The following is a 20,827-nucleotide window of genomic DNA, read 5'->3' on the forward strand; positions in this document are numbered from 1 at the left end:
AGAGGGCCCAGTGCACTGTGGATGGTGCTATCCCTGAGCAGATGGTCCTATGGTATAGAAGAAAGCAAGCTGAGGCTTGGGCTGGAGAGACGGCTCAGCGGTCAAGAGCACTGGCTGCTCTTCCAGAAGACAAGGCTTTGAATCCCAGAACTGAGGTGGCAGCTCATAACCATATGTGGCTCCAGTATCAGGGGATCGAATACCCTCTTCTGGCCTCTGGAGGCACTGCACCAACATAGTGCACAGATATACATGCAAGCAAAACATTCATCCATACATGCACACATACACACTTACCTACCTACCTACATATATATATATATATATATATATATATATATACCAAAATAAAAGTTAAATAAGTTTTTAAAATTTTTAAGAAAAATAAAAGCTGAGAAAGCCTCGGAGAGCAAACCAGAAAGCAGCCTTTCTCCGTGGTTGCTGTATCTGCTTCTTCTTGAGTTCCTGAACCGACTTCCCTCAGTGATGGAGTATGCTTTGGAAGCCTAAATAAAATAAGCCGTCTCCAACTAAGTTGTCTTTGGTTGTGGTGCTTACGACAGCAGTAGAAAGCAAACTGGGACACACCAGCTTTCAGAACAGCATCCTCCCTAAAGACAGTCGTGTCCAAATGACACCACGGCACATTCTTTCACCAAACAGCTCCCGAGTCTGTCCTCAGATTGGGGCGTTGGACTGGATTATCTAGGTTAACCCTGTGTGATCCCAAGAGACAAGACGAAGCAAGAAGATGGGAGCAGATCTCTGACCAATGCCAAGGCCAGGCTGGGAGGCACACAGTGCAAGTGCCCCTGGGAGCTGAGGACAGCGAGAAAAGTGCTTTCTCTCTTGAAGCTTCCAGATCAGCGATCCTCAACCTTGATGCTATGATCCTTTAATACGGTTTCTCATGCCATGGTGATCCCCCAACCATAAAATTATTTTTGCTGCTACTTCATAACTGTACTTTTTCTACTGTCATGAGCCATGATACAAATGTATTTGTGTTTTCTGATTGTCTTTGGTGACTTTTGTGAAAGCGCCATTTGACCCATATTTGGGTCGCGACACACAGGTTGAGAACCACTGTGTCCGAAGCTACTAAACCTAGTCAGGACCTTGATTTTATACTTCTGCCTTCCAGAACTGTACTAAAGTAGATGGGCTCCATTTTAGGTGCCTAAGAAACATTTGTAACAACAGGAACTGGAACCTGACAGGCCCGAGTGGAGGTGAGAGTCTACTGTTCCTGTGTTGGAATCTTAGCAGGTTTGGGTCAGCTGTTAATCAAGTTGATCAGAAAGGATGCTGGGTGAATTCCTACCTTCATGAAGTATTCGAAGACAACAGGGATTCCATTTTTCATGGAGAATGGGGGAGGATCTATACTCCATTGAAAGAGTCTGTAGCTTTATTAATTTGATGCCTGCCTGTCTGTCTGAGTGTGCTTTGTGATTCTTTCCGTCCTGTGCTTCTTAATTACTGGCTCTAGGGTTCTACCCTTGTTGGAACCTAGAGTCCAAACACTGAGGTGGAGTCGCCCCCAGAGACCACCCCTCACACCACAGCTGTTGTAAAAGCATGAGGATGTTATTAATTCTGTCATGACAGGGTCCCTCAGCATTCAGGAACCTGAGAGAACTCAAATAACTGGTACAGGCTACTTCTAAAGAAAAAATCCTTGAAAGCAAGGGGGGTTGCTCTTTGACCATTATGATTGGCTTATTCAAAAGTGCTACTGCCAATAATTGTCTGGAGAGCTATTGCCAGATCAGATGAAGTAAGAGGTCATTTTGACCCCGTTTCCCAGCAACTGAGTCAAAACATACGTATATGGTAATTGTTCAGGAACTGAGTCAACATCTTAAAGGTTACCTTGCCCCAATTTCTGGAGAACATACGTGCATGTGTAACTGTTAGGTCCTTGGTTCCCAGGGGAGGAGGGGAAGCACTAAGGCACAGATGCTGAGAGGATTCGGAATTGTCAGAAATGGCTTCAGAATTGTCTTAAAGTTTTACACCCTGACTTGCAAAATGAGAGTCATCTCAGTTTGAAAATCTTTCATATTTGGTTTTCTATGTGTGTGCATAATTGGAATTTTTTTAAAAAAATCACTTTCTGAATCCTTTGTACCTCCACTAAGACCAACATATCTGTGATGAGACTTTTTTCAATTGAAAATAGACCTTTTTGTTGTTGTTGTTTTGAGACAGGGTTTCTCTGTAGCTTTGGAGCCTGTCCTGGAACTAGCTCTGTAGACCAGGATGACCCCGAACTCACAGAGATCTGCCTGCCTCTGCCTCCTGAGTGCTGGGAATAAAGGTGTGTGGCACCCCCTCCCAGCAAAAATAGACTTTTAAACTAAATATATTCTAATTATAGTTCTCCCTAACTCCTCCTAGATTCTCCCTACTTTTTCATCCACCGAAATCCACATCCCCTCCTTCTCCCTCTTATTAGAATGAAAACAGGCATCTAAATGATAACAACGACAATAATGAGGAAATAAAGCAAATAGAAGAGGTCAAGACAAACAGAAGACAAAGAGCTGAGGAAAAAGCACAAGGAACACATACAGACACAGAGACACACATGATCACGCACACAGAAATCCCTGAAAAACACAGAACTGGAAACCATAATATGTACACAAAGGACCTGCAAGAATTCTTAAAAGGCCCTGAGAATACATTATAAGATAAAGAAGCTCCAAAGATGCCACTGAGTTTATTTTGTGTTGGCCATCTACTGCTGAACATTAGGCTTGCCCTTAAGAGCGGTTTGTATTCCCACTGAAACTCCATTGGAGGAAACCAGTTTTTCCTTGTGAGATGTTATCAATTGGAGATAGCTTCTGGATTAATAATGGGGGCTTGTGCCCGGCCGTGGTGGTGCATGCCTTTAATCCCAGCACTCAGTGGGCAGAGGCAGGTGAATCTCTGAGTTTGAGGCCAGCCTGGTCTACAAAGGACAGCCATGGCTACACAGAGAAATCCTGTCTCAAAAAACCAAAACCAAACCAAAACAAAAACCCTAAACCCCAAAAGAAACCCTCCCCACAAACCCCCAAAGAGAAACAAAAACTGGGGGTTTGTGTCTACTTTCCCATTCATAGCTGAAACTCTTTCTGGATTAGGCATGTGTAGGTCCCGTGCATGCTTCCACAGTCTCTGAGTTCGGCACATCGGTCCTGATGGTTCTAGAAGGCTTTGGGATGAGATTTAACAACTTTCAGCTGTGTAAATTATATGGAGAAAACATCGACAGCTTATTGAAATTTTAACTGGCTGCATTTCCTGTTCTAATGTTAGTATACGTATTTATAGGTGGTTAGAACCGTGACATAATGGACAAACAGGCAGGTTTCTGAGAGTGTGAAGAAATAAACCTCAAGGAGTGTGGGAGATGGCTCGGGGTAAGGGGACTCTTCAGCCAAGGCTAAGAACCTGAGTTTGAACTCTGAAGCTTACATGACAGGAAGGGAGAACTGTCTCTTCCAGGTTATCCTCGAATCTCCACATATGTGCGACATATGTGCATATCCTGTCTGCACACATATGTACATTCTCAAACACATGTGCACACAAAGTAAATAGAGCAAAATATGTAAACAATGGAGGCTTCAGGAAGAAGCCTACGGGCTAGGATTGGAAAATGAATGCCTGCAAACCTCCCATGAAAACAGGAGATTTTACGCCTGTATCCTTAAAAGCAACTCTTGGTTTGAGGAACTTGCCTTGGATAGCTGAAGCGCTAGTTATTATAGTGCATGCCCAGTGGCCTCTGTGTCCCCAAGATGCTGCTGAATTCCAGGGCTTGGGGAGCTGCACACATCACACTCCGAGACTTGCAGTGCCTCTTTGGTTTCTTTTATTGTAAAAAGTATCTATTTTATTTTCTAAACTACATAAAGTAGCTTCTTTCCAGGTGAATAGGGTTCTGGTTTAGTTAGATGAATTTATAAATATAATTTCACGTCAGACAATACTGTAGAAGTTCATTTCCAGAAGAGTTAAATGCAATAAGGTTTGTATTGTGTATTATTAACTGAAAAGCCAATTTGGAACCACATAGCACTTTGAGGTTAGTGGCAAAGGTTTTTTTTTTTAAAATTCATGGAAAGCATGATATTTCACATCAAACCTTCTACCAGACTGCCTTTATACCTAAGATCAAGCCCAAACAAACAAACAATACACTGAGAAACCAAAATAAGACGCTCGTTCAGAAATAGGAAAAGATAAATACTGTTTTTGAGCAATTTAATAATATTGATAGTAGAAACTTCACTTTTCTTCACATGCTCAGAATTGAAGAGGAGGAAAAAAAGATCCCATATGTACAGAAAACTAAGCAAGCTTCTCATGGCAAAATAAAAGTCTTGGTGGATTCTAAATACCCAGCCCACATTCTGATAAATGAGGTAAAGTTCCATCACTGCTAGCCCATCAGTCTAACTTTAAAAAAAAAATTCTGTGTTGTTTCTCGAGACAGGGTTTCTCTGTGTAGCCCTGGCTGTCCTAGAACTCACTCTGTAGACCAGGCTGACCTCGAAGTCACAGATGACTGCTTCTGCCTCCCGAGTGCTGGGATTAAAGGTGTGCACCACTGCCCGGCCCTAATGTTTTTCTAAAAGAACATTTAGGGTGACCTGACCCAATTTTTCAGGTGACCATTTCTGCTTCCTAGGGGTCTCTGGCAGGGTCATTTGCAAGAGGGAACAGTGTGGTTGAATGGGCTGAGTTTCAACCAACCAGCAGAAAAACAGGACGGATGGGTAGGGAAACAAGGAGGTGCATCGGACTGGTTTTGGTCAGTTCCACTCCCAGGTCCACCTAATCTGTGCTTCCCACAGTGCACAGCAGCTGATGTGCCAGAAGGGCGGGTGGGGGTGGGGGCGAGTACTGAAATATGTCCTGGGATTCCTCTTCTAGGAAAATAAGAACCTTATTGATCCTAGCATCCAAAGGACATGGTGACGTAAGCCTACTAGCGTTCCTGGGCACATCTTAGAGATGGAGCTCTAGTTAGGAGATAACATGAGAGGGTCACAGGGTTGGGGCCCTTCCAGAACAACGAAAATACAACAACCTACCCTCAGAGAGACGCGACTCATGGTTAGTTTAGTATTATTATTTTATGTGTAATATAGCATTAGTATTTTATGAGTATTGTATCTGTACCACAGGTGTGTTCATACCCGCAGGGGCCAGAAGAGGGCATCAGATCCCTAGGAATTGAGTTATAAATATTTGTAAGCGTCCATGTGGGTTCTGGGAATGAAACCGTGGTCCCCTGGAAGAGTAGTCAGTGCTCTTAACAACTGAGCCATCTCTCCAGTCCTGGCAGTAATTAAAAAATCATATACATTGCTATATCATGTTATATATTTATTTACTTACTTATAGAGTGAGAGAGCTAGCTCTCTTAGATCTCATGGTGCAGCCTCATGTTGGCATGGAAGGGGTAGGGGTGGATGTTGGGTGCACAGTCTCCATCCTTAGGAAATAGATTTTTTGGTATACCCTGGTTGTTAGGAATGGCCAGTATATCTAGCTGTAGTAGGACCACTATCTTTTAAAGGCTAAATGGAGAACAGCATCAAACTAAAAGGAAATGGAGACTAATGGAGAAGACATTAAGTAAGTACAATTAAATGCGGCATAAACATAGAATGTTTATTTTCTTTACACCACTAGGTGCATAACAATGTTTCAAGTGATTCTTGCACACCGAATTGCCCCACCTCTCTCCTACATACTCTTATGTAGCTCATTTAACCCACATGGTAGCTCTCAGGCAGGAGTCATTCCCATTTTAGAAATCTGAAAATAGGCTCTGCAAAGTCTCTTTGAAAATTTTCCTTTAATCATCTATTCAAAAAAGTGAATGATAGGGCTGGAGAGATGGCTCAGTGGTTGAGAACTCTTAGAGAGGACTTCAGTACAATCCCCAGCGCCTGAGTGGTCACTAGCAACTGTAGCTCCGGGTATAAGGGATGTGACACCATCTTAATGACCTCCTTCGATATTGCACACATACGAAGAACAGATGTACATACAGGTAAAACATTCATACACAAAAAATAAATTCTGAAAAATGTTAAGATGGGAAAATCAGCCTTTTGGGTGGAGGTATTTGGTTTTAATGGTGTTTGTTCAATATTTAAATTTAGTATGGAGCATGCTGTTTTCCATTTACAAATATATGGCAACCTTACCCAATATCATAAATTAGCTTTGGATATATCTTTCAACCTATGCATGCTTTTTATCTCTTAAGAGATACTCGCACAAATGGAGAAGAGATATAAACAGCATCATAAAGCAGCTTCCATCTGGCCTGATTCTGACGGGGATCATAAGCCTTTTCCTGGATGCTTTTGGATGTCCCCTTCTAGGAACAGAGGTGTATCAGGTCGAAGAGGCTACATAGGCCCTCTTTGCCATTATCAGTAAGTTAAACGCTCAGACCTTTCTATTGAGAAATCAGCCATACTCATTCAGGGCTAAGAAATCACGAAAGTGAAGCTCCCTTTAGAGACAGGAGTGATATGCACCCATTTGAAAGCCTTCAGTGTGTATAGTGGAAGCCAAAATTATCAGGCCATCTCACTCTGGTCCTGTGCTTCCACGGAGACAGATAACTCGATGTGGGCATGCAGAGCCTCCGTGATCACTGCAGTCTCTAAGGGCATGCAGAGAGAATGGCAGGAGGATCGTAATGCTTAGAAGGCTCTTCGGCTTGTGAGAGGCTTTCAGGTCCTCTCGTGCTCCCCAAACTTCCCTGAAAGAAGACAAGGTAGCAGTGCGAACTCGGGAGGGCAAGTACAATGGGCAAACTTACGTTAGGAAAAAGGCTAAGCCTCACTTCCTGCTCATGAGGAAATCTCCCCGATTCTCAATCTTGGTTGTCTACGGAGACACGTATTAATTCTCTCTGAACTCACTTCATAGGGGCTGCAACGGCATTTTATTATACCTCTTCTGAGGAAGCATGAAGAGTGAATGCAGGGTTCGTGGCGCCTGACACCTGAGAATAGCATTAGAGAAAAACATGACTGCAGACATAGTCGACAACCAAAATTTGATGCTTTTATTCATAAGGTATCTCGTAAATAACAATTTTATGGTACCCACTGAAAACTAAGTGTTAAGAGTGGGGAGCGGTGTAGATTCCTTTCTGTGCTGCAAAGCATAACTCCCCCCAATTTTCCTTTCGTAACAGATTCATATCATGGGAGGCTCCTAATCTCTCCCATCTCTCACTGACTGTCCTCCAACTGGCCATGCTGCCTGACAACGTCTACTCTTGTGTCTGAGGAAGCTTGACTGTCTGTTAAACTTTCTCTCACACAGGTTACATGAATAGGGCTTCTCTCTAGTGTGGACTATGTCGTGTCTAATGAGGTTACATTTCTGAGTAAATGCTCTCCCACATTTCAGACACTTATAGGCTTTCTCTCCTGTATGAATTTTTTGGTGTTTATGTAAGTTTGTGTTGAGAGAAAAGCTTTTCTGGCACCAGGAGCACTTGTATAATTTTATTCCTTTGTGTGTCAGGGAATGCATGGTAAGATCTGACATCCACCTGAATCTCCGTTCACACTCTTGACAGGGATACGGCTTCTCTCTGGTATGAACTCTATGGTGCCTAACAAGCTCAGCAGGAACTCTGAAGCATTTCTTACACTCCTGACATTGATAAGGTTTTGGAACCTGTTTTTTACAAACGGAAGCTGACACTGTTCCCCCCCTTGGATGAGCCTGACCACGATTCTGTGCCCTGAGTGTGTATGCATGGTTTTTTCTGCTGGTTTTCTTCTGGGCAGCTTTCTTTCTGGTGTTTGAAACGTTTGATGGTTTTGCTTCTATTTCTGATGTAGAGGCAGATTCAGGCTGATCATTTCCCATGTCATTTTCTGGCTTTAAACCTGTTCATATAAAGAAAAGAATGACTCAGGTGTTTTATAGACAAGAAAATTTAAAGGACTAGAGAGAATTGTCGATGAAAATTACTTTGAAGAAATACATAAACTAGTGACTTTGGCCCAGGCAGAAAAATGGGACAGATCCATAGTCCCTTTATCCCCTCTGCGAGGCACAGAAAGAAGCCCATCAAATGGTGCCAGAAGTTACAAAAGGAAATCATAAAAAGCAGAAAGAAGACAAAGAGGTCTTAGACTCAGGAATTTTAGAAAGTAACACCAAACAAAAACCTAGCAAAGTACATCACACCCAAACAAACACCCAGAAGAAAGTAGAAACTCAAACCCAGTATTTTCCAACCCAAAACCTATCTGCAGAACGCTGCCTAGACAGACTTGCTCCTTTCTCAAACTGGGTGTGAAACCTTTTAAAGAATGGTAAAATGCAAATCAGACACAGCTCTGACAAGGAACCCTCCTGGTATCTGTCAACAATAAGTAGATTAGGGAGTATATTCTAGCATCCTGTCACAGCATGGAAGCTTCCCTCAAGAAGCCGAGAGAAAAATGATGTGTCTAAACAGCTCCATCTACGGAGATGGTGTCCCATAAGGGCCAATGAACAAGAAGCACCGTTAACACTGTAGGCATGAGATGTATTCCTATAACAAGAGCCACGAAAGTGAAGAAGCAGAAATAGCAGGAGAGATCCAGCTAGAACTAGTGACATGGCTTGGGAAGCCTTTTCCTCCTTATGTTGAGATTCCCTTTTCCACAATGGCTTCTGTGCCCTCAGACAGCATCAGCCATAAGCCATGGCAGAACTAGCAGAATCAGAGGAACCGAAAGACACAAAATGCTACAAAGCCTCTGAAAACAAACCTCATTGGAAGAAAGTCATATAAAAGCGATGAAGACTCTGCATGTTAAACTAACGAAGGGTGGGTGTCTGCTAAATTGGCATACATCGATAGGACCGGAGCTCTCTGATTGTAATAGATAAACCTATTAGAATGCAATAAAGGCACTTATCAGACTAAACACTAAGAGAGTTGTAACTTGAGTAAGTGGCAAATCTGACAAAGGTGTAATCAAACAGAAAGCAAAATCAGAAATTGTATAGCTTACAGACACACGGAAGCAGTATGCTTACAAATAATGTGTCGTCAAAGGAAGCCCTCAAAAGAGAGTGGGATATACTTAGATCGGAATGAAAATGAAGTTAAACTACATCAAAATATATGGAGTAGAGTTAAGGAAGTGGTCAAAGGGATACATGCAGCCGTAAGTGCTTACAGTAGAAAAGAAGAAGTACAGGCGATAATCTTCAAGTTCCCTCCTCGAGAACCTCGCAGAGAGGAAACTAGGCCTTAACCAACGTTACTAGATGAAACTATGAAAATGGCCATCATTAAGTAAAATGCTGCTTTTCAAAACAGAATGGAAGCAGTAAGTCACCACCAAGACTGACAAGAAAGGATACCAGGCCGAAAGGACTAACAAGAAGCACAGGATGCTAGCAGGCTTTGTTGCACAAGATTATGATCTCAGCGCTAGGGATACACCTGGAGGGAGAACAATGAGCGTAGTTATGGGCCACATTGCAAAACCCTGTCTCAAACAGCCCTCCCGAAAGAAGCGGATATAGGGCAGGTGGTGGTTTATGAGAACTGGCCCCCAAGGGCTCATCTATTTGACTGTTTTGACACCAGGAATCAAAACTACTTGAGGAGGATTAGGAAACTTGGACCTGTTGGAGGAGATGTGTCACTGGTGGTGAGCTTTGAGGGTTCAAAATCCATGTCAGCCAGGATCTCTGGCCTGGTTAGGTTTTTTAAAAATCAACTTGTAACAAGTTAGAGTTATCTGGAAAGTGGAAAGTCAACTGAAAAAACACCTCCATCAGATTGCCAAAGAGCAAATTTATATGGAATTTTCTTGATTACTGCCTTATGTGGGAGGGTCCAGCCCCCTGTGGGCAATGCCACCCCTGGGCAGATGAACCTAAGATGCATGAGATAGGAAGCTGAGGACGTCAGCAAGCAGCTCCCCTCCATGGCCTCTGCTTTGGTTCCTGCCCTGCTTGAATTCCTGACCTGACTTATGAAATGTCAGATGAGAAGTGCCATTTGATTATGGAGTTTATCATAGCAATAGAAATCCTAACTAAAGAAAGTGCCAAACCAAGGACAAATGACCCATGAGATCTAGGTAATTCAGAACAGAGAAAGCTTTCAGGGGTATCTCCAGCAAAGTCACACCACATACTCTTCTGGAAGAAGCATTATTATTAGTTTCTAGACAGGGTTTCCCTGTAGCTTTGGTGCCTCTCTGGGAAACAGCTCTTGTAGACCAGGCTGGCCTTGAACTCATGGACAGCTGCCTGCCTCTGCCTCCTGAGTACTGGAAATAAAGGAGTGCACTACCACTGCCAGGCTAATGATGTCAATTTTAAAGAAAACATTTTGGCCACCAGGTGGGGCACAAGGGCTGCGTTTACTATGAAGACTATACCTTTGTGAGGGTGGGGGGGGGAACTATCAAATGAAGGCAGAGTTCATGGGAAAAGTTGTAGGGGACCTCCCTGGGAAAGTAGAGGATGAAGTTCAGCAGTATTGGAAGCTTTTTTTCCCCACAGCTTCTGCCTTGAGAAGAAGAAAAAGTTCGTTCAGAATTAGAAAACCAAAAAGAAGCAAAAGAGACAAAAAAGTCAAAGAAAGGATACACTATGCTTCTCACCACCAATAAATTGGAAGATAATCAAAAGCAAAAAGAACAAAAAAGGAAACAGAAAGAGACAGATGACGCTTGAATATAATACAGAAAAGTATAGAAATTTCTACAAAGTGTGTCCCAGTTAAAGTAAGAAGAGAAAGCCAAGAGCAACAGAAAGAGTGTCCGTGCCATTTTATTCTAGAAAGCGACATCTTGCTAACGAAATGAACAGGAAGAAGTGTTGAGAACTGAAAAGGAGCTAAAGGGAAGAAAAAAAAAGGAAAGTCCTGCAGCTGCTGCAAGTTCCGGGTCTCCAGAATGAGATTTATATATACTTAAACAGAAAGTTGTACATAGACAGGCAGAGGGTCTCAGCCATTCTTCTATTGCTGTGAAGAGACACCACAGGGACTCTTGGAAAAGAACGTATTTAATTCAGGGTTTGCTTATGGATTTAGAGGCTTAGTCCATTGTCATCACAGTGGGGAGTATAAAGGCATGGAGAAGCAGGTAAGAGCTTTACATCCTGAGGAAGAGAGAGAGGGAGTAAAAGAGACAGAGACAGAGACAGACAGAGAGAGAGACAGAGACACAGTGAGACAGAGAGAGACAAAGAGACACAGTGAGACAGAGAGAGACAAAGAGACACAGAGACACAGACAGAGAGAGACAAAGAGACACAGAGACACAGACAGAGAGAGACAAAGAGGCACAGAGAGACAGAGACAGAGAGAGACAAAGAGATACAGAGAGACAGAGACAGAGAGAGACAGAGACACAGTGAGACAGAGACAGAGAGAGACAAAGAGACACAGAGAGACAGAGACAGAGAGAGACAGAGACACAGTGAGACAGAGAGAGACAAAGAGACACAGAGAGACAGAGACAAACAGAGAGAGACAAAGAGTCACAGAGAAACACACACAGACGGAGACAGTAAGAGACAGGGAGGGAGAGATTAGGTCTAGTGTGGGCATCTGAAGCCTCAAAGCTCACCCCCAGTGACACATCTCCTCAAACAAGGCCACACCTACTCAAACAAAGTCATACCTTCTAAACCTTTTCAAACAGTTCCACTAACAGGGACCAAGTATTTAACTGTATGAGCCAATGGGGACCATTCCCATTCAAACCACCACACTCAGGAAGATGGAAAGGCAGAAAAATGCTGGCAAAATTTCAAACAAACAAACAAAAAACCATCCATAAAACCAACAAATAAGGAAAACAAAGAAACAGAAAAAAACAAAAAGGAAAACAAAACAAAACAAAACAGCATGTTAGTAAAGATTCACAAGGTCAGGAGGAAATAATCAGAAAGACAGGATCAGGACTGGAGAGGTGGCGCCAATGTTAAGAGTGCTCGCTGCTCAATCATGAGACCTCAGTCCTAGTCCTGCACACAGATGCCTTCTGTTCCAAGGGGTCCAATGACCACTTTAGCCTCTATGGATATCCTCAGAAACACTCACACAGACAAACAAGCACGCCTAAATAACAAGATTTTTTTCTTTCTTTTCTCTCTCTCTCTCTTTATTCATTCATTAATTCATTCTTTTCAAGGCATAATCTCTCTATGTAACAACAGTCCTGGCTGTCCTGGAACTTGCTCTGTAGATCAGGCTGGCCTTGCACTCACAGAGATCCACCTGCCTCTGCCTCCTGAGTGCTGGGATTAAAGGCGTGCTCCACCAAAAAGGGGTTTATGTTTCTTAATAAAAGAAAAAATGGCAAACAGTCCCCTGGCTACCAGTACATAACCCACACCAGGCCATTCCAGCCTGGGAATGAGGAATAAAGAAAAGAAAGAAAGATAATGGAAACACTCAACATCTGAGGAGAATGTGAGGATATCATTGGCAGGAGAAACTGATGAACTGTGTTCTTTAACACCACCAGCAAAGTAGATTGTTATTGGTTCATATGTGAATCAAGATTGCCAGAGGTTTTGTGTCTTCTAAGAGTTTATGCATTTCAGGTATATATTGCACTAGTATTTCTGTAAAAGTTATTTCCATACATTTATGCCACTAGCATTCTATTAAAAGAGTGAAAAATTTCAAAGATTTTTGTTATAGCATAGAAAAATAAGAATTTGAAATTTATTTCTAATTTAGAAGCAAGTAAATTTGATTAATAAAAAAGTGGAGTGTTTCTTAGAGCTATTCTGAAATAATTTCGTGTATTCCTTGAGTTTAACAAACTGGTAGCTTGTCAGTGATTGCATTTTTGTGCAATCAAGACTTTGTATTTGCTTGAAGTATTCTTCATTTTATAAAGGAACATTTATTTTAAAAGTAATATTAACAAATACATCTGATTACAATAGTGATATTACCAGTTATTCAGGATAATAGGGAAATGCAGATTAGTTGTTAGTTACTTATTAAATGAATCTTGTAGTCATATTAGGTATGTTTTCAAGATCAAATAGATATTTTAGAAAGACAGGTCGTCTTCAAACATTTCAGAGATTTAGAGAATATGGCATTTAAGATGTCTTCTCCTGGTAGTATCAATGTACTACAGAGAAGTTAATGGACACTGAAGAAACTCTACATGAAGTTTACTTTTGTGGCAGAAGAAAGTCACTAAGCAAGAAAATGCCCTTGCCTCGACTGCTGACAGTGTGCTGTCCTAATTGAACAACCAAGACCCAAAGGAGACTGACTGCCAAGCCCTGTCAGGACACGAAGGGACAGCCCTTCTGAATATCCTACTTCACAGAAAAGTCTGTCAGATATGGATAGTCTATAGGCCTGTAGGATGAAGGTAGATGCCCTGATGTTGCAGAAAAACTTTGGGTGACTGTCCAGGCAGCCAGCTGTCTCTGTCATCTCTCACATTTTTTGGAAGTCCCTTCTAGCATTTCTTACTTACTCAGTTAATGCTATTTCCTTCTTGAGTCTCTGAGGGAGCTGAAGATTAGATAGTTGTAACTATAGTTTATCAGATGCAGAAAGCAAGTTACGATAGAAAGTAAATTATGTGTAAGATGTTGGACTCACCAAGATAGGATGGATACAGAGTATTTTCTCCAAATTTGTCAAAGGCAGATGGACTAGACAATGTTGATGTACTTATTGTTGTACTATATACATTGTTAATGTATATAGTCCTTGCACTTATTGTGTATAGTTTTCTTATATTTGTTATAGCCTTTCCCTTTTTTCATTTTTGACAAAAAGGGGAAATGTAGTGATATTTCACTTGTATTTTAGTACATAAAGTTTTCCTAAGGATCAGAGTGTAAAAAGAGCCACACTGGTCAGCCTTACAGATCAAGTGGTGGTGGCACACACCTTGAATCCCAGTAGCCACACTAGTTTGTCATAGAAACCAAATGGTAGTGGTGCATGCGTTTAATCTCAGCACTAGAGAGGATTATAAAATGGGAGGAGACAGTCTCCTTCTGAGATTCCTTGAGGCAGGATCACCATTTCAGAGTGAGGTCGAGGTAAGAGTCAGTGGCTGGCTGTTCTGCTTTTCCAACCTTCAGGTTGAACCCCAATTTCTGTCTCTGGGTTTCTAGTAATTGTGCTACACCTATTGTTAAAACATTCAGCCTCAAATTCAACTTCATACTCTATGTAAAATTTATTCAAAACAGTGTGGCCTTACATGTAAAAAGAAAATGAAAGATTTTGGAAAACTTATCGGTATCTAGAACTAAGGGATTTAAGAGTCCGAGCCTACATGGTGAAACCATACCCTCTAACGGGAAAAATTGATCCTCACTAAAATAAAAAACTTTTATTCTCTAGAAGCCCATGGGAAGAGGACAAAACAGTACTTAACAGTGATAATTAACTGCAAGCCAAGCATCTAGCAAAGCACCAGACTCCAGAAAACGGAAAGCACTCCCGGATTCAACAGTTACGAAGCAATCTAATTTGATTACACTCCAGAACGAGCTTTCTCACAGGGTGTGTTTTTCATAAACACAGGCCACACCATACAACATATCCACGCACACACAGAAGAAGGCATCGATTGTTACCTAGAGAGGCAGCCATCTTGTAGATGTTCAACATTTCCTCACTGTAGAGTGCTTTCTGAGAAGGACCCAGTAAATGCCATTCCTTCTCAGAAAAATGCATGTCGATATCGTCAAACGTCAACAGGTCCTGAAGAACAGAATGGATTTGAGTTTAGCACTACCAAGGCAGAAGCTGTTTGGTCACCTGCCTCTGAATCACATGGTTGGCTGTATGTGGAAGAAATTAACATAGAGTTTTGATGGAGAAACTAAAATGACGGGAAGTAGTATAGTGAACTACCCAATTCCCATTCTCATCATGCCAAATCCAGTTGTCTGGATAACAGCATTAAGGTCTAACACACCCCTGAAGACCTAGTGGGCACTGTGGGTCTCTGCAGAGAGAAAGAGTAGAAATGAGGCTGCTTCAAAAAGATGAGAGTTAGGATAATCGAAACAATAACAGAAAGCATTCTGCCGTCTTCCAGTCCTTCTACCTAGCAGCCTTCACGCCTACATACAGAGCCACAGCCGACGACCAGGGTCATGTTGAGCAGACTGGAGTGTTGCTCTAAAGCTGCCTTCATCAGTTGTTTTCTTGACTCTGAGCCTCGTGGAGTGGTTTTCTCTTTTCCTTTTATGTAAAAGATAAAACATGGTACTTAAAAAGGCTTTTCTGTCAGGCCAATTTTTAAATCTCCCTATAAGTAAGGAAATCTTTTGTCGGGGAAGGGATGAAACAAAGGGATTCGAACCAAATGAAGACCGGGATGACCTCCAACCTCTCTCTACAGAATTTGGTTACACTAGGACACCAAGAAATAAACTCTGCTTTATATTCTTAGGTTGGCTCCCATAAAGAGGTGATATGCATCTGTCACCTAGGGCTGTTTCTTGGTTCCCACTCACTAGCAGCACCGGGAATATACCACTAAGAGAGAGCAGTGGGGCTCCATTTCTCTCTGCTCAGGGGTGTGTTTTCATTAGAGGATGCTGTCCTCAGCATCTAGATTCCCTCTACGTCTCTGGGAACATTTTTCTTCAAAGTCTTTGATTCAGTTTTGCTTTCCATGTTATTCTTCCTTTGTTGTCTCCCAAAGTTGTCTGATTTGAGCTTCCATTCTCTGCCATCAACTTTAGTCTCTGCACTATTGTATGTTTTCAATCCACCTTCCCATACCTTTCTTGCCTTTTATTTCTCTGTTTGTAACATCTCAAGTGTTGTACTCTTAGATCTGCTAGAGTAGGCCCTCCAGCATCAATTCGAGGACTTAAAATGAGAAAAACAAATTTTTTCCCTTTAAGGCCATGAAAGACTCCGCCTGTGACTCTGGACCGTATTGAGCAACTGTTAGCACATGATTTTGGATCCTACCTAGCCATTCTAAGAAATAAGAAAATGTGACTGGCCAGGCGGTGGTGGCACACGTCTTTAATCCCAGCACTCAGGAGGCAGAGTCAGGCGGATCTCTGTGAGTTCGAGGCCAGCCTGGTCTACAAAAACTAGTTCCAGGACAGGCTCCAAAAGAACAGAGAAATCGTCTTTGAAAACAAAATAAAACAAAACAGAAAAACCAACGAGAATGTGACTAAATCGGTCTCACTCCTTGATAACTCTTAACCAAGACACATCTACCCTTATCCTATGTTACTGGGCATTAAAGGAATTATTCATTCTCACCTTGTCGGGCACTGCGTCAGGCTCTGTCTGCAAGCATTCGACCAGACTCACAGTCTCTTTGACATCTCCTGGATGATGCTTTCGCATCCAATTCTTCATTCCCCCGGGCAGAACGTTCAGGAACTGCTCCAGCACCAGAGATTCCAGGATGTGCTCTTTGAAGTTGGTCTCTGGCATCAGCCACTGAAAGCATAATTCGTGAAGCTTCCTGGCAGCCTCTAGTGGTCCAGGTACTTGGTTGTAGCACACGTTCCCGAAGTGCTGCTGAGCACTCTCGGGAGGGGGCCGTTTGGTTTGTGACCTGCCATCCCTATTCTGGATTGAGCTATCTTGAATAGACAGGTTACTTTTCTGCACACTCCCCATGGGCGTGCTGAAACGCCCATCTTTCTTCACTTTCCTCACCATCACTAGAGCAACAGTTTTGCTTTTCTGGGAGACACTGACACCCCCTCGGTGCCACCTTTCACAATTGAGGCACCATCAGGTTTGATGCAAAATCAATCAATGAATGAATCTTCTTCCTAAGGGCAGATACAGGAGAAGAGAGAGAAAAAAGAAAAATTGCGTGATGTATCGGCATTTATTGTTGGACCAAAATTATCTCAGGGCCTGTACCTCGAGGTCTGTAGGACAGAGCAAAGACTGGCTCGAGTCTGAAGGAACAGAGTGAGGATGAGACAACAAAACCTAGGTAGGCGCCCCTCCAGCCAGAGGGAGGGCCCGGCTGTCTCTCATTGGCTGGAGGTACCCCCACATCACACCATGTCACTTACCCTATACAAGCTGACCCTCACAGTAATCAACTGAGTTCTTGCTTTGACTTGACTCCCTATAGCTTCTGAGTGCCTTGCTTCGTGGGGATGCAGAATGGGCAGATAGCACACTCACCTTTCCCTGGGGGAATAAGGTGGCTAAGGAGGCCTGACAATTTATTGCCAAAGAACACTGAAAATTCCTGCCCCTTTAAATTCAACTGTCAGGTACTGCGGTATGCACTACCTCTGAAGGCACGCTTCTCTCCTCTCTTTTTCCACATTAGATCACAGCATTGCTCAGTCCATAAAGACAAATGCCAAGCGATGCCCTCTTTTTTGTTGAATGGTTTAGGAAAACTTGATGAATGACAAAGCCAGCTCCCGATGACCAAAAGGCACGCTGAGATTCCAATACTTTACGTGTGCGCATCTGTGCGATGCTCACGAATCGGGTGTGTTTCTGGTTCTTTTACATGCAGCAGATAATCCCCATCTTTCAGCTTCACTCAGTGGACAACTAACTTCTATGCCCTCTAACTCTCTCACAACAAGTTAGGTTGCTTTGCTTCAGGGACCATTTACCATTGTTCCATTGCCACTGTCATACCACTGACAGGAAAACCGAGACAGTAAGAGCAGAGATGTCGTTACAAGAAAGGTAACTGAATGTGGCTCAGTGAATGTCGCCCCACAATGGAAACAGGCCCCTGCTATTTGGGGGATGCCCATCTCTGAACAGTTTATGAAGTGCCCTGTACAAATTTCCTGCTGTGTATTCAAGTGTGTCTTTCACTTGAAAAATTTACAGCTGCCCTTTGCTTTCAAGATAGTCAAATGGCTGTTTAGTTTAAAAACAGAAATGAAGGTTCCTTTTCTAGTTGATTTATTTTTATTTTATGTGCCTTAGTGGGTTGCCATGGGTTTCAGGCCCTGTGAAACTGGAATTATGGACAGTTGTGAGTTGCTAAGTGGGTGCTAGGAATTGAACCCAGGTCCTCTGGTAGAGGAGTCAGTGCTCTTAACCACTGAGCTATCGCTCTAAACTCAGAAATGATGGTTCTTATAGACAGGAAAGATCGGAATAAGGGTAACCCTTCTCCAGACTTCACACTTTCTCGGAACAGGAATGTATGCTTCAGGCTAAGGATACCCTCGATGGCCTGATCTCCCAGAGGTAGGTGATCCAGCAGAAATAAGAACAAAACTCTGAGGACGCAGCAAGTGCACAAAGACAGTCTGTGTCCTTCTTCCAAACACAGGAGATACGGCAGCACTTCCTAGGTTTTTGTGCCAGCAGAGGCCAAATGCTCTTTCCCTGGTATAATGACCATGAGCTAGTAGAAACTGGCCAAGCTTTAAGAGCGCAGTGCCAGACATTACCACCCGAATTCACATCACCAATTCATCACCCTTTCTATACAGGTCACTGGGACATCCACAGACACTGCCTGTGAGCAGCTTGTGGCTATGCTTTTAGCCCACATTCTGGTTGCATCGGCACATAGATAGCTAGAAGGCTGTGTCTAGAGGTTAGAAGTCGCCAATGGAGTCTGTATTTAATCCTTGCGAACGGAAGTTCTGAGGAAGGATAGGTAGAAAACAGGAGAGGAACGAGAGAGAAACAAGCTCTTCTTCATTCTCCTACTTCTCATTCCTGTCTCTGGATAACACCCAGAAATTTTGAGAGAAATAATCAAGTCATGTGTTAAAGAACTGCAGTCCCACTTTTGGAAAACATCACAAATGAGATTGTTAAAATTGTCATATATAAAACCCAGGCATGGTGGCACAGGGCACTGGAATGTAGAAGCACACAGATCTCTGTGAGTTCAAAGCTAAACTCGGCTATATAGCGAGTTCCAGGACAGTCAGGGCTCCATAGTGAGACCCTTCTTCCAAAAAGGAAAGGCACAGGGGAGGCTGTTGAGATAGCTCAGCTGTTCAGAGTGATTATTGCCCCTATAGAGTAGACTAGTTCAGTCCCCAGCACCCCTACAGCTCACAGCAGCCTGTATAAGATCCAAGAATTCAATCACTTCTCTGGACTCTGCCCCTGCCCTGCTCCCCCCACACAGAGAGACCCACACGTGCACCTACGAAAAAATTTTTAAAAATGGCTTATGCGGGACTGGCAATGGACTCAGTGGGTAAAGGGGATTTCCACTAAACCTCACAACTTGAGTTAGCTCCCTGGAACTCACTTGGCAGGAGGGGCTACTCCGGCAGAGATGGCTCTGCAGCTAAGAACACTTACTGTTTTCATGGAGGATCTAGGTTCGATTCCTAAAGCCCACATGACACCAGACTCACAGCTGTCTCAAGGGGTCCTCTTCTGGTCTCTGAAGAACCATACAAGTGATGCTGGGAAAACATCCAGGGAGACACACAAAAGCTAAGAAATCTTAGGGGCAGGGCAAAAGGGTGGGGGGGGGGGGGCAGGGCAAGCCTTTAATTCCAGCACTCAGGGAGCAGAGGCAGGTGGATCTCTGTGAGCCCGAGGGCAGCCTGGTCTACAGAGTGAGTTCCCGGACAGCTAGGACTGTTACACAGAGAAATCCTTTCTCAGAAAATAAAAAAAAAAGAAAAGAAAAACAATCAAAAAAGCCCAGGGTACTGCTTTCCAAAACTTGTGATTCGAAGCAAATATGTGAAGGAGCAAACACATTATCCAGTGCGAGGGGGAGGAGCAAGCCCTTTAAGGCAGGAATGGGCACAAAGTCACAGGTGGGAAACTGCCTAAGCGTGTGCGTGTGCGTGCGCGTGCACGCGCACGAGTGGGAATATTCGCTTTCTGTATTTTGTTTGTTTTTAAATGGTTTATTACGGCTGGTGAGATGGTTCAGTCATTATGAGCACTTGCTGCTCTTCCAGCGCACCCCACCCGAGTTCCACTTCCAACCACTACACGGGTGGCTAATACCTCCTTGTCGTTCAAACACCAGAGGGATTTGGCGCCTCTGATTTCCCTGGGCATACTCAACATGGACATACCAACACACAGAATTAAAAATAAATCTTTTCAAATGGTCTTATGAACCATGCGGTAGGCCTAATCCCCTGGTGCTGATTTAAGGTTCGATATGTACTATTTTCTCTGCACTTGTATTTTCTATCTAGCTGAACCTGTCCTCAGCAAGGATGAAATGCAGACTGCTACAGTCACCTAGCCTCCAGAAGGAACCGTCTAGCTATTGCCTATGCAAGTCACCCTCCCTTCTCCACCAGGAAAACTGCGGAGTACCTGAACCTTTCTCCTTAATGACAAAATTTTGTGGATAAGAAAAGGAGCAAAGCACCCCGTACTCGCTGTAAGTTTGAATTTCGTTGGAGATTAAGGAATTTCGAAAGCCCACCCGGAAACACTCATTTTGGCAATCCATTTTTTCCCAGTGCCCAAACTTCCTGCAAGGCTATGGACAAAATGGTGTACCAGTTGAGCCCCACTCACCACCTGCTAGCAGGTTCTCTGAATGCTCTCACCAATGGGAAACTCAGCTTGTCTCCTACCGTAAGGGTCTAGGCAACTTCATGAAGGCTGCTTCTTCAGGATGTGATGTCTCTTCTCGTGCTCATTCACTGTGCCCGCCCAGAAAAAGTTCCCCGTGGCGGTTGTGGGTGGGCAGGGAATGAGCTGTTTCCGGGGTGTTTCGTGAGGCCACACCCAGTGATCTCTCTGTTGTCTCTATGGTTTCCGGAAGAACCGGGACTCATGATCTATGTTTGCTTTTCCTTTTTTTTCCCTCTTTTCATTGAAATTATGTGTGTG

At 43.2% G+C, this 20,827-nt stretch overlaps 1 protein-coding gene across 1 annotated transcript; it reads right to left on the bottom strand.

Moving 5' to 3' along the window:
• Window positions 1-7,117: 7,117 nt before the first annotated feature.
• On the bottom strand, window positions 7,118-20,678 carry LOC146889240 (zinc finger protein 75D-like). Its single transcript, XM_085684578.2, has 4 exons — window positions 20,569-20,678; window positions 16,304-16,827; window positions 14,644-14,770; window positions 7,118-7,934 (listed from the first exon to the last, which is right to left on the bottom strand). The coding sequence occupies exons 2-4, from the start codon at window positions 16,709-16,711 to the stop codon at window positions 7,249-7,251; spliced, it is 1,221 nt and encodes a 406-aa protein (XP_085540704.2). The 5' UTR covers window positions 16,712-16,827; window positions 20,569-20,678; the 3' UTR covers window positions 7,118-7,248.
• Window positions 20,679-20,827: the final 149 nt, after the last annotated feature.

The sequence above is a fragment of the Myodes glareolus genome, chromosome X, assembly GCF_982192425.1.
Source record: "Myodes glareolus chromosome X, mMyoGla1.1, whole genome shotgun sequence".
Taxonomy (NCBI): Eukaryota; Metazoa; Chordata; class Mammalia; order Rodentia; family Cricetidae; genus Myodes; species Myodes glareolus.

Excerpts from the sequence above, each read along its gene's own strand:
- LOC146889240 (XM_085684578.2), bottom strand. The coding sequence starts at position 16,711 with ATGGTGAGGAAAGTGAAGAAAGATGGGCGTTTCAGCACGCCCATGGGG. Across the intron at positions 14,771-16,303 it reads CTGACGCAGTGCCCGACAAG|GACCTGTTGACGTTTGACGA; the intron begins GTGAGAATGAAT and ends TCTGTTCTTCAG. Across the intron at positions 7,935-14,643 it reads CAAGATGGCTGCCTCTCTAG|GTTTAAAGCCAGAAAATGAC; the intron begins GTAACAATCGAT and ends TTATATGAACAG.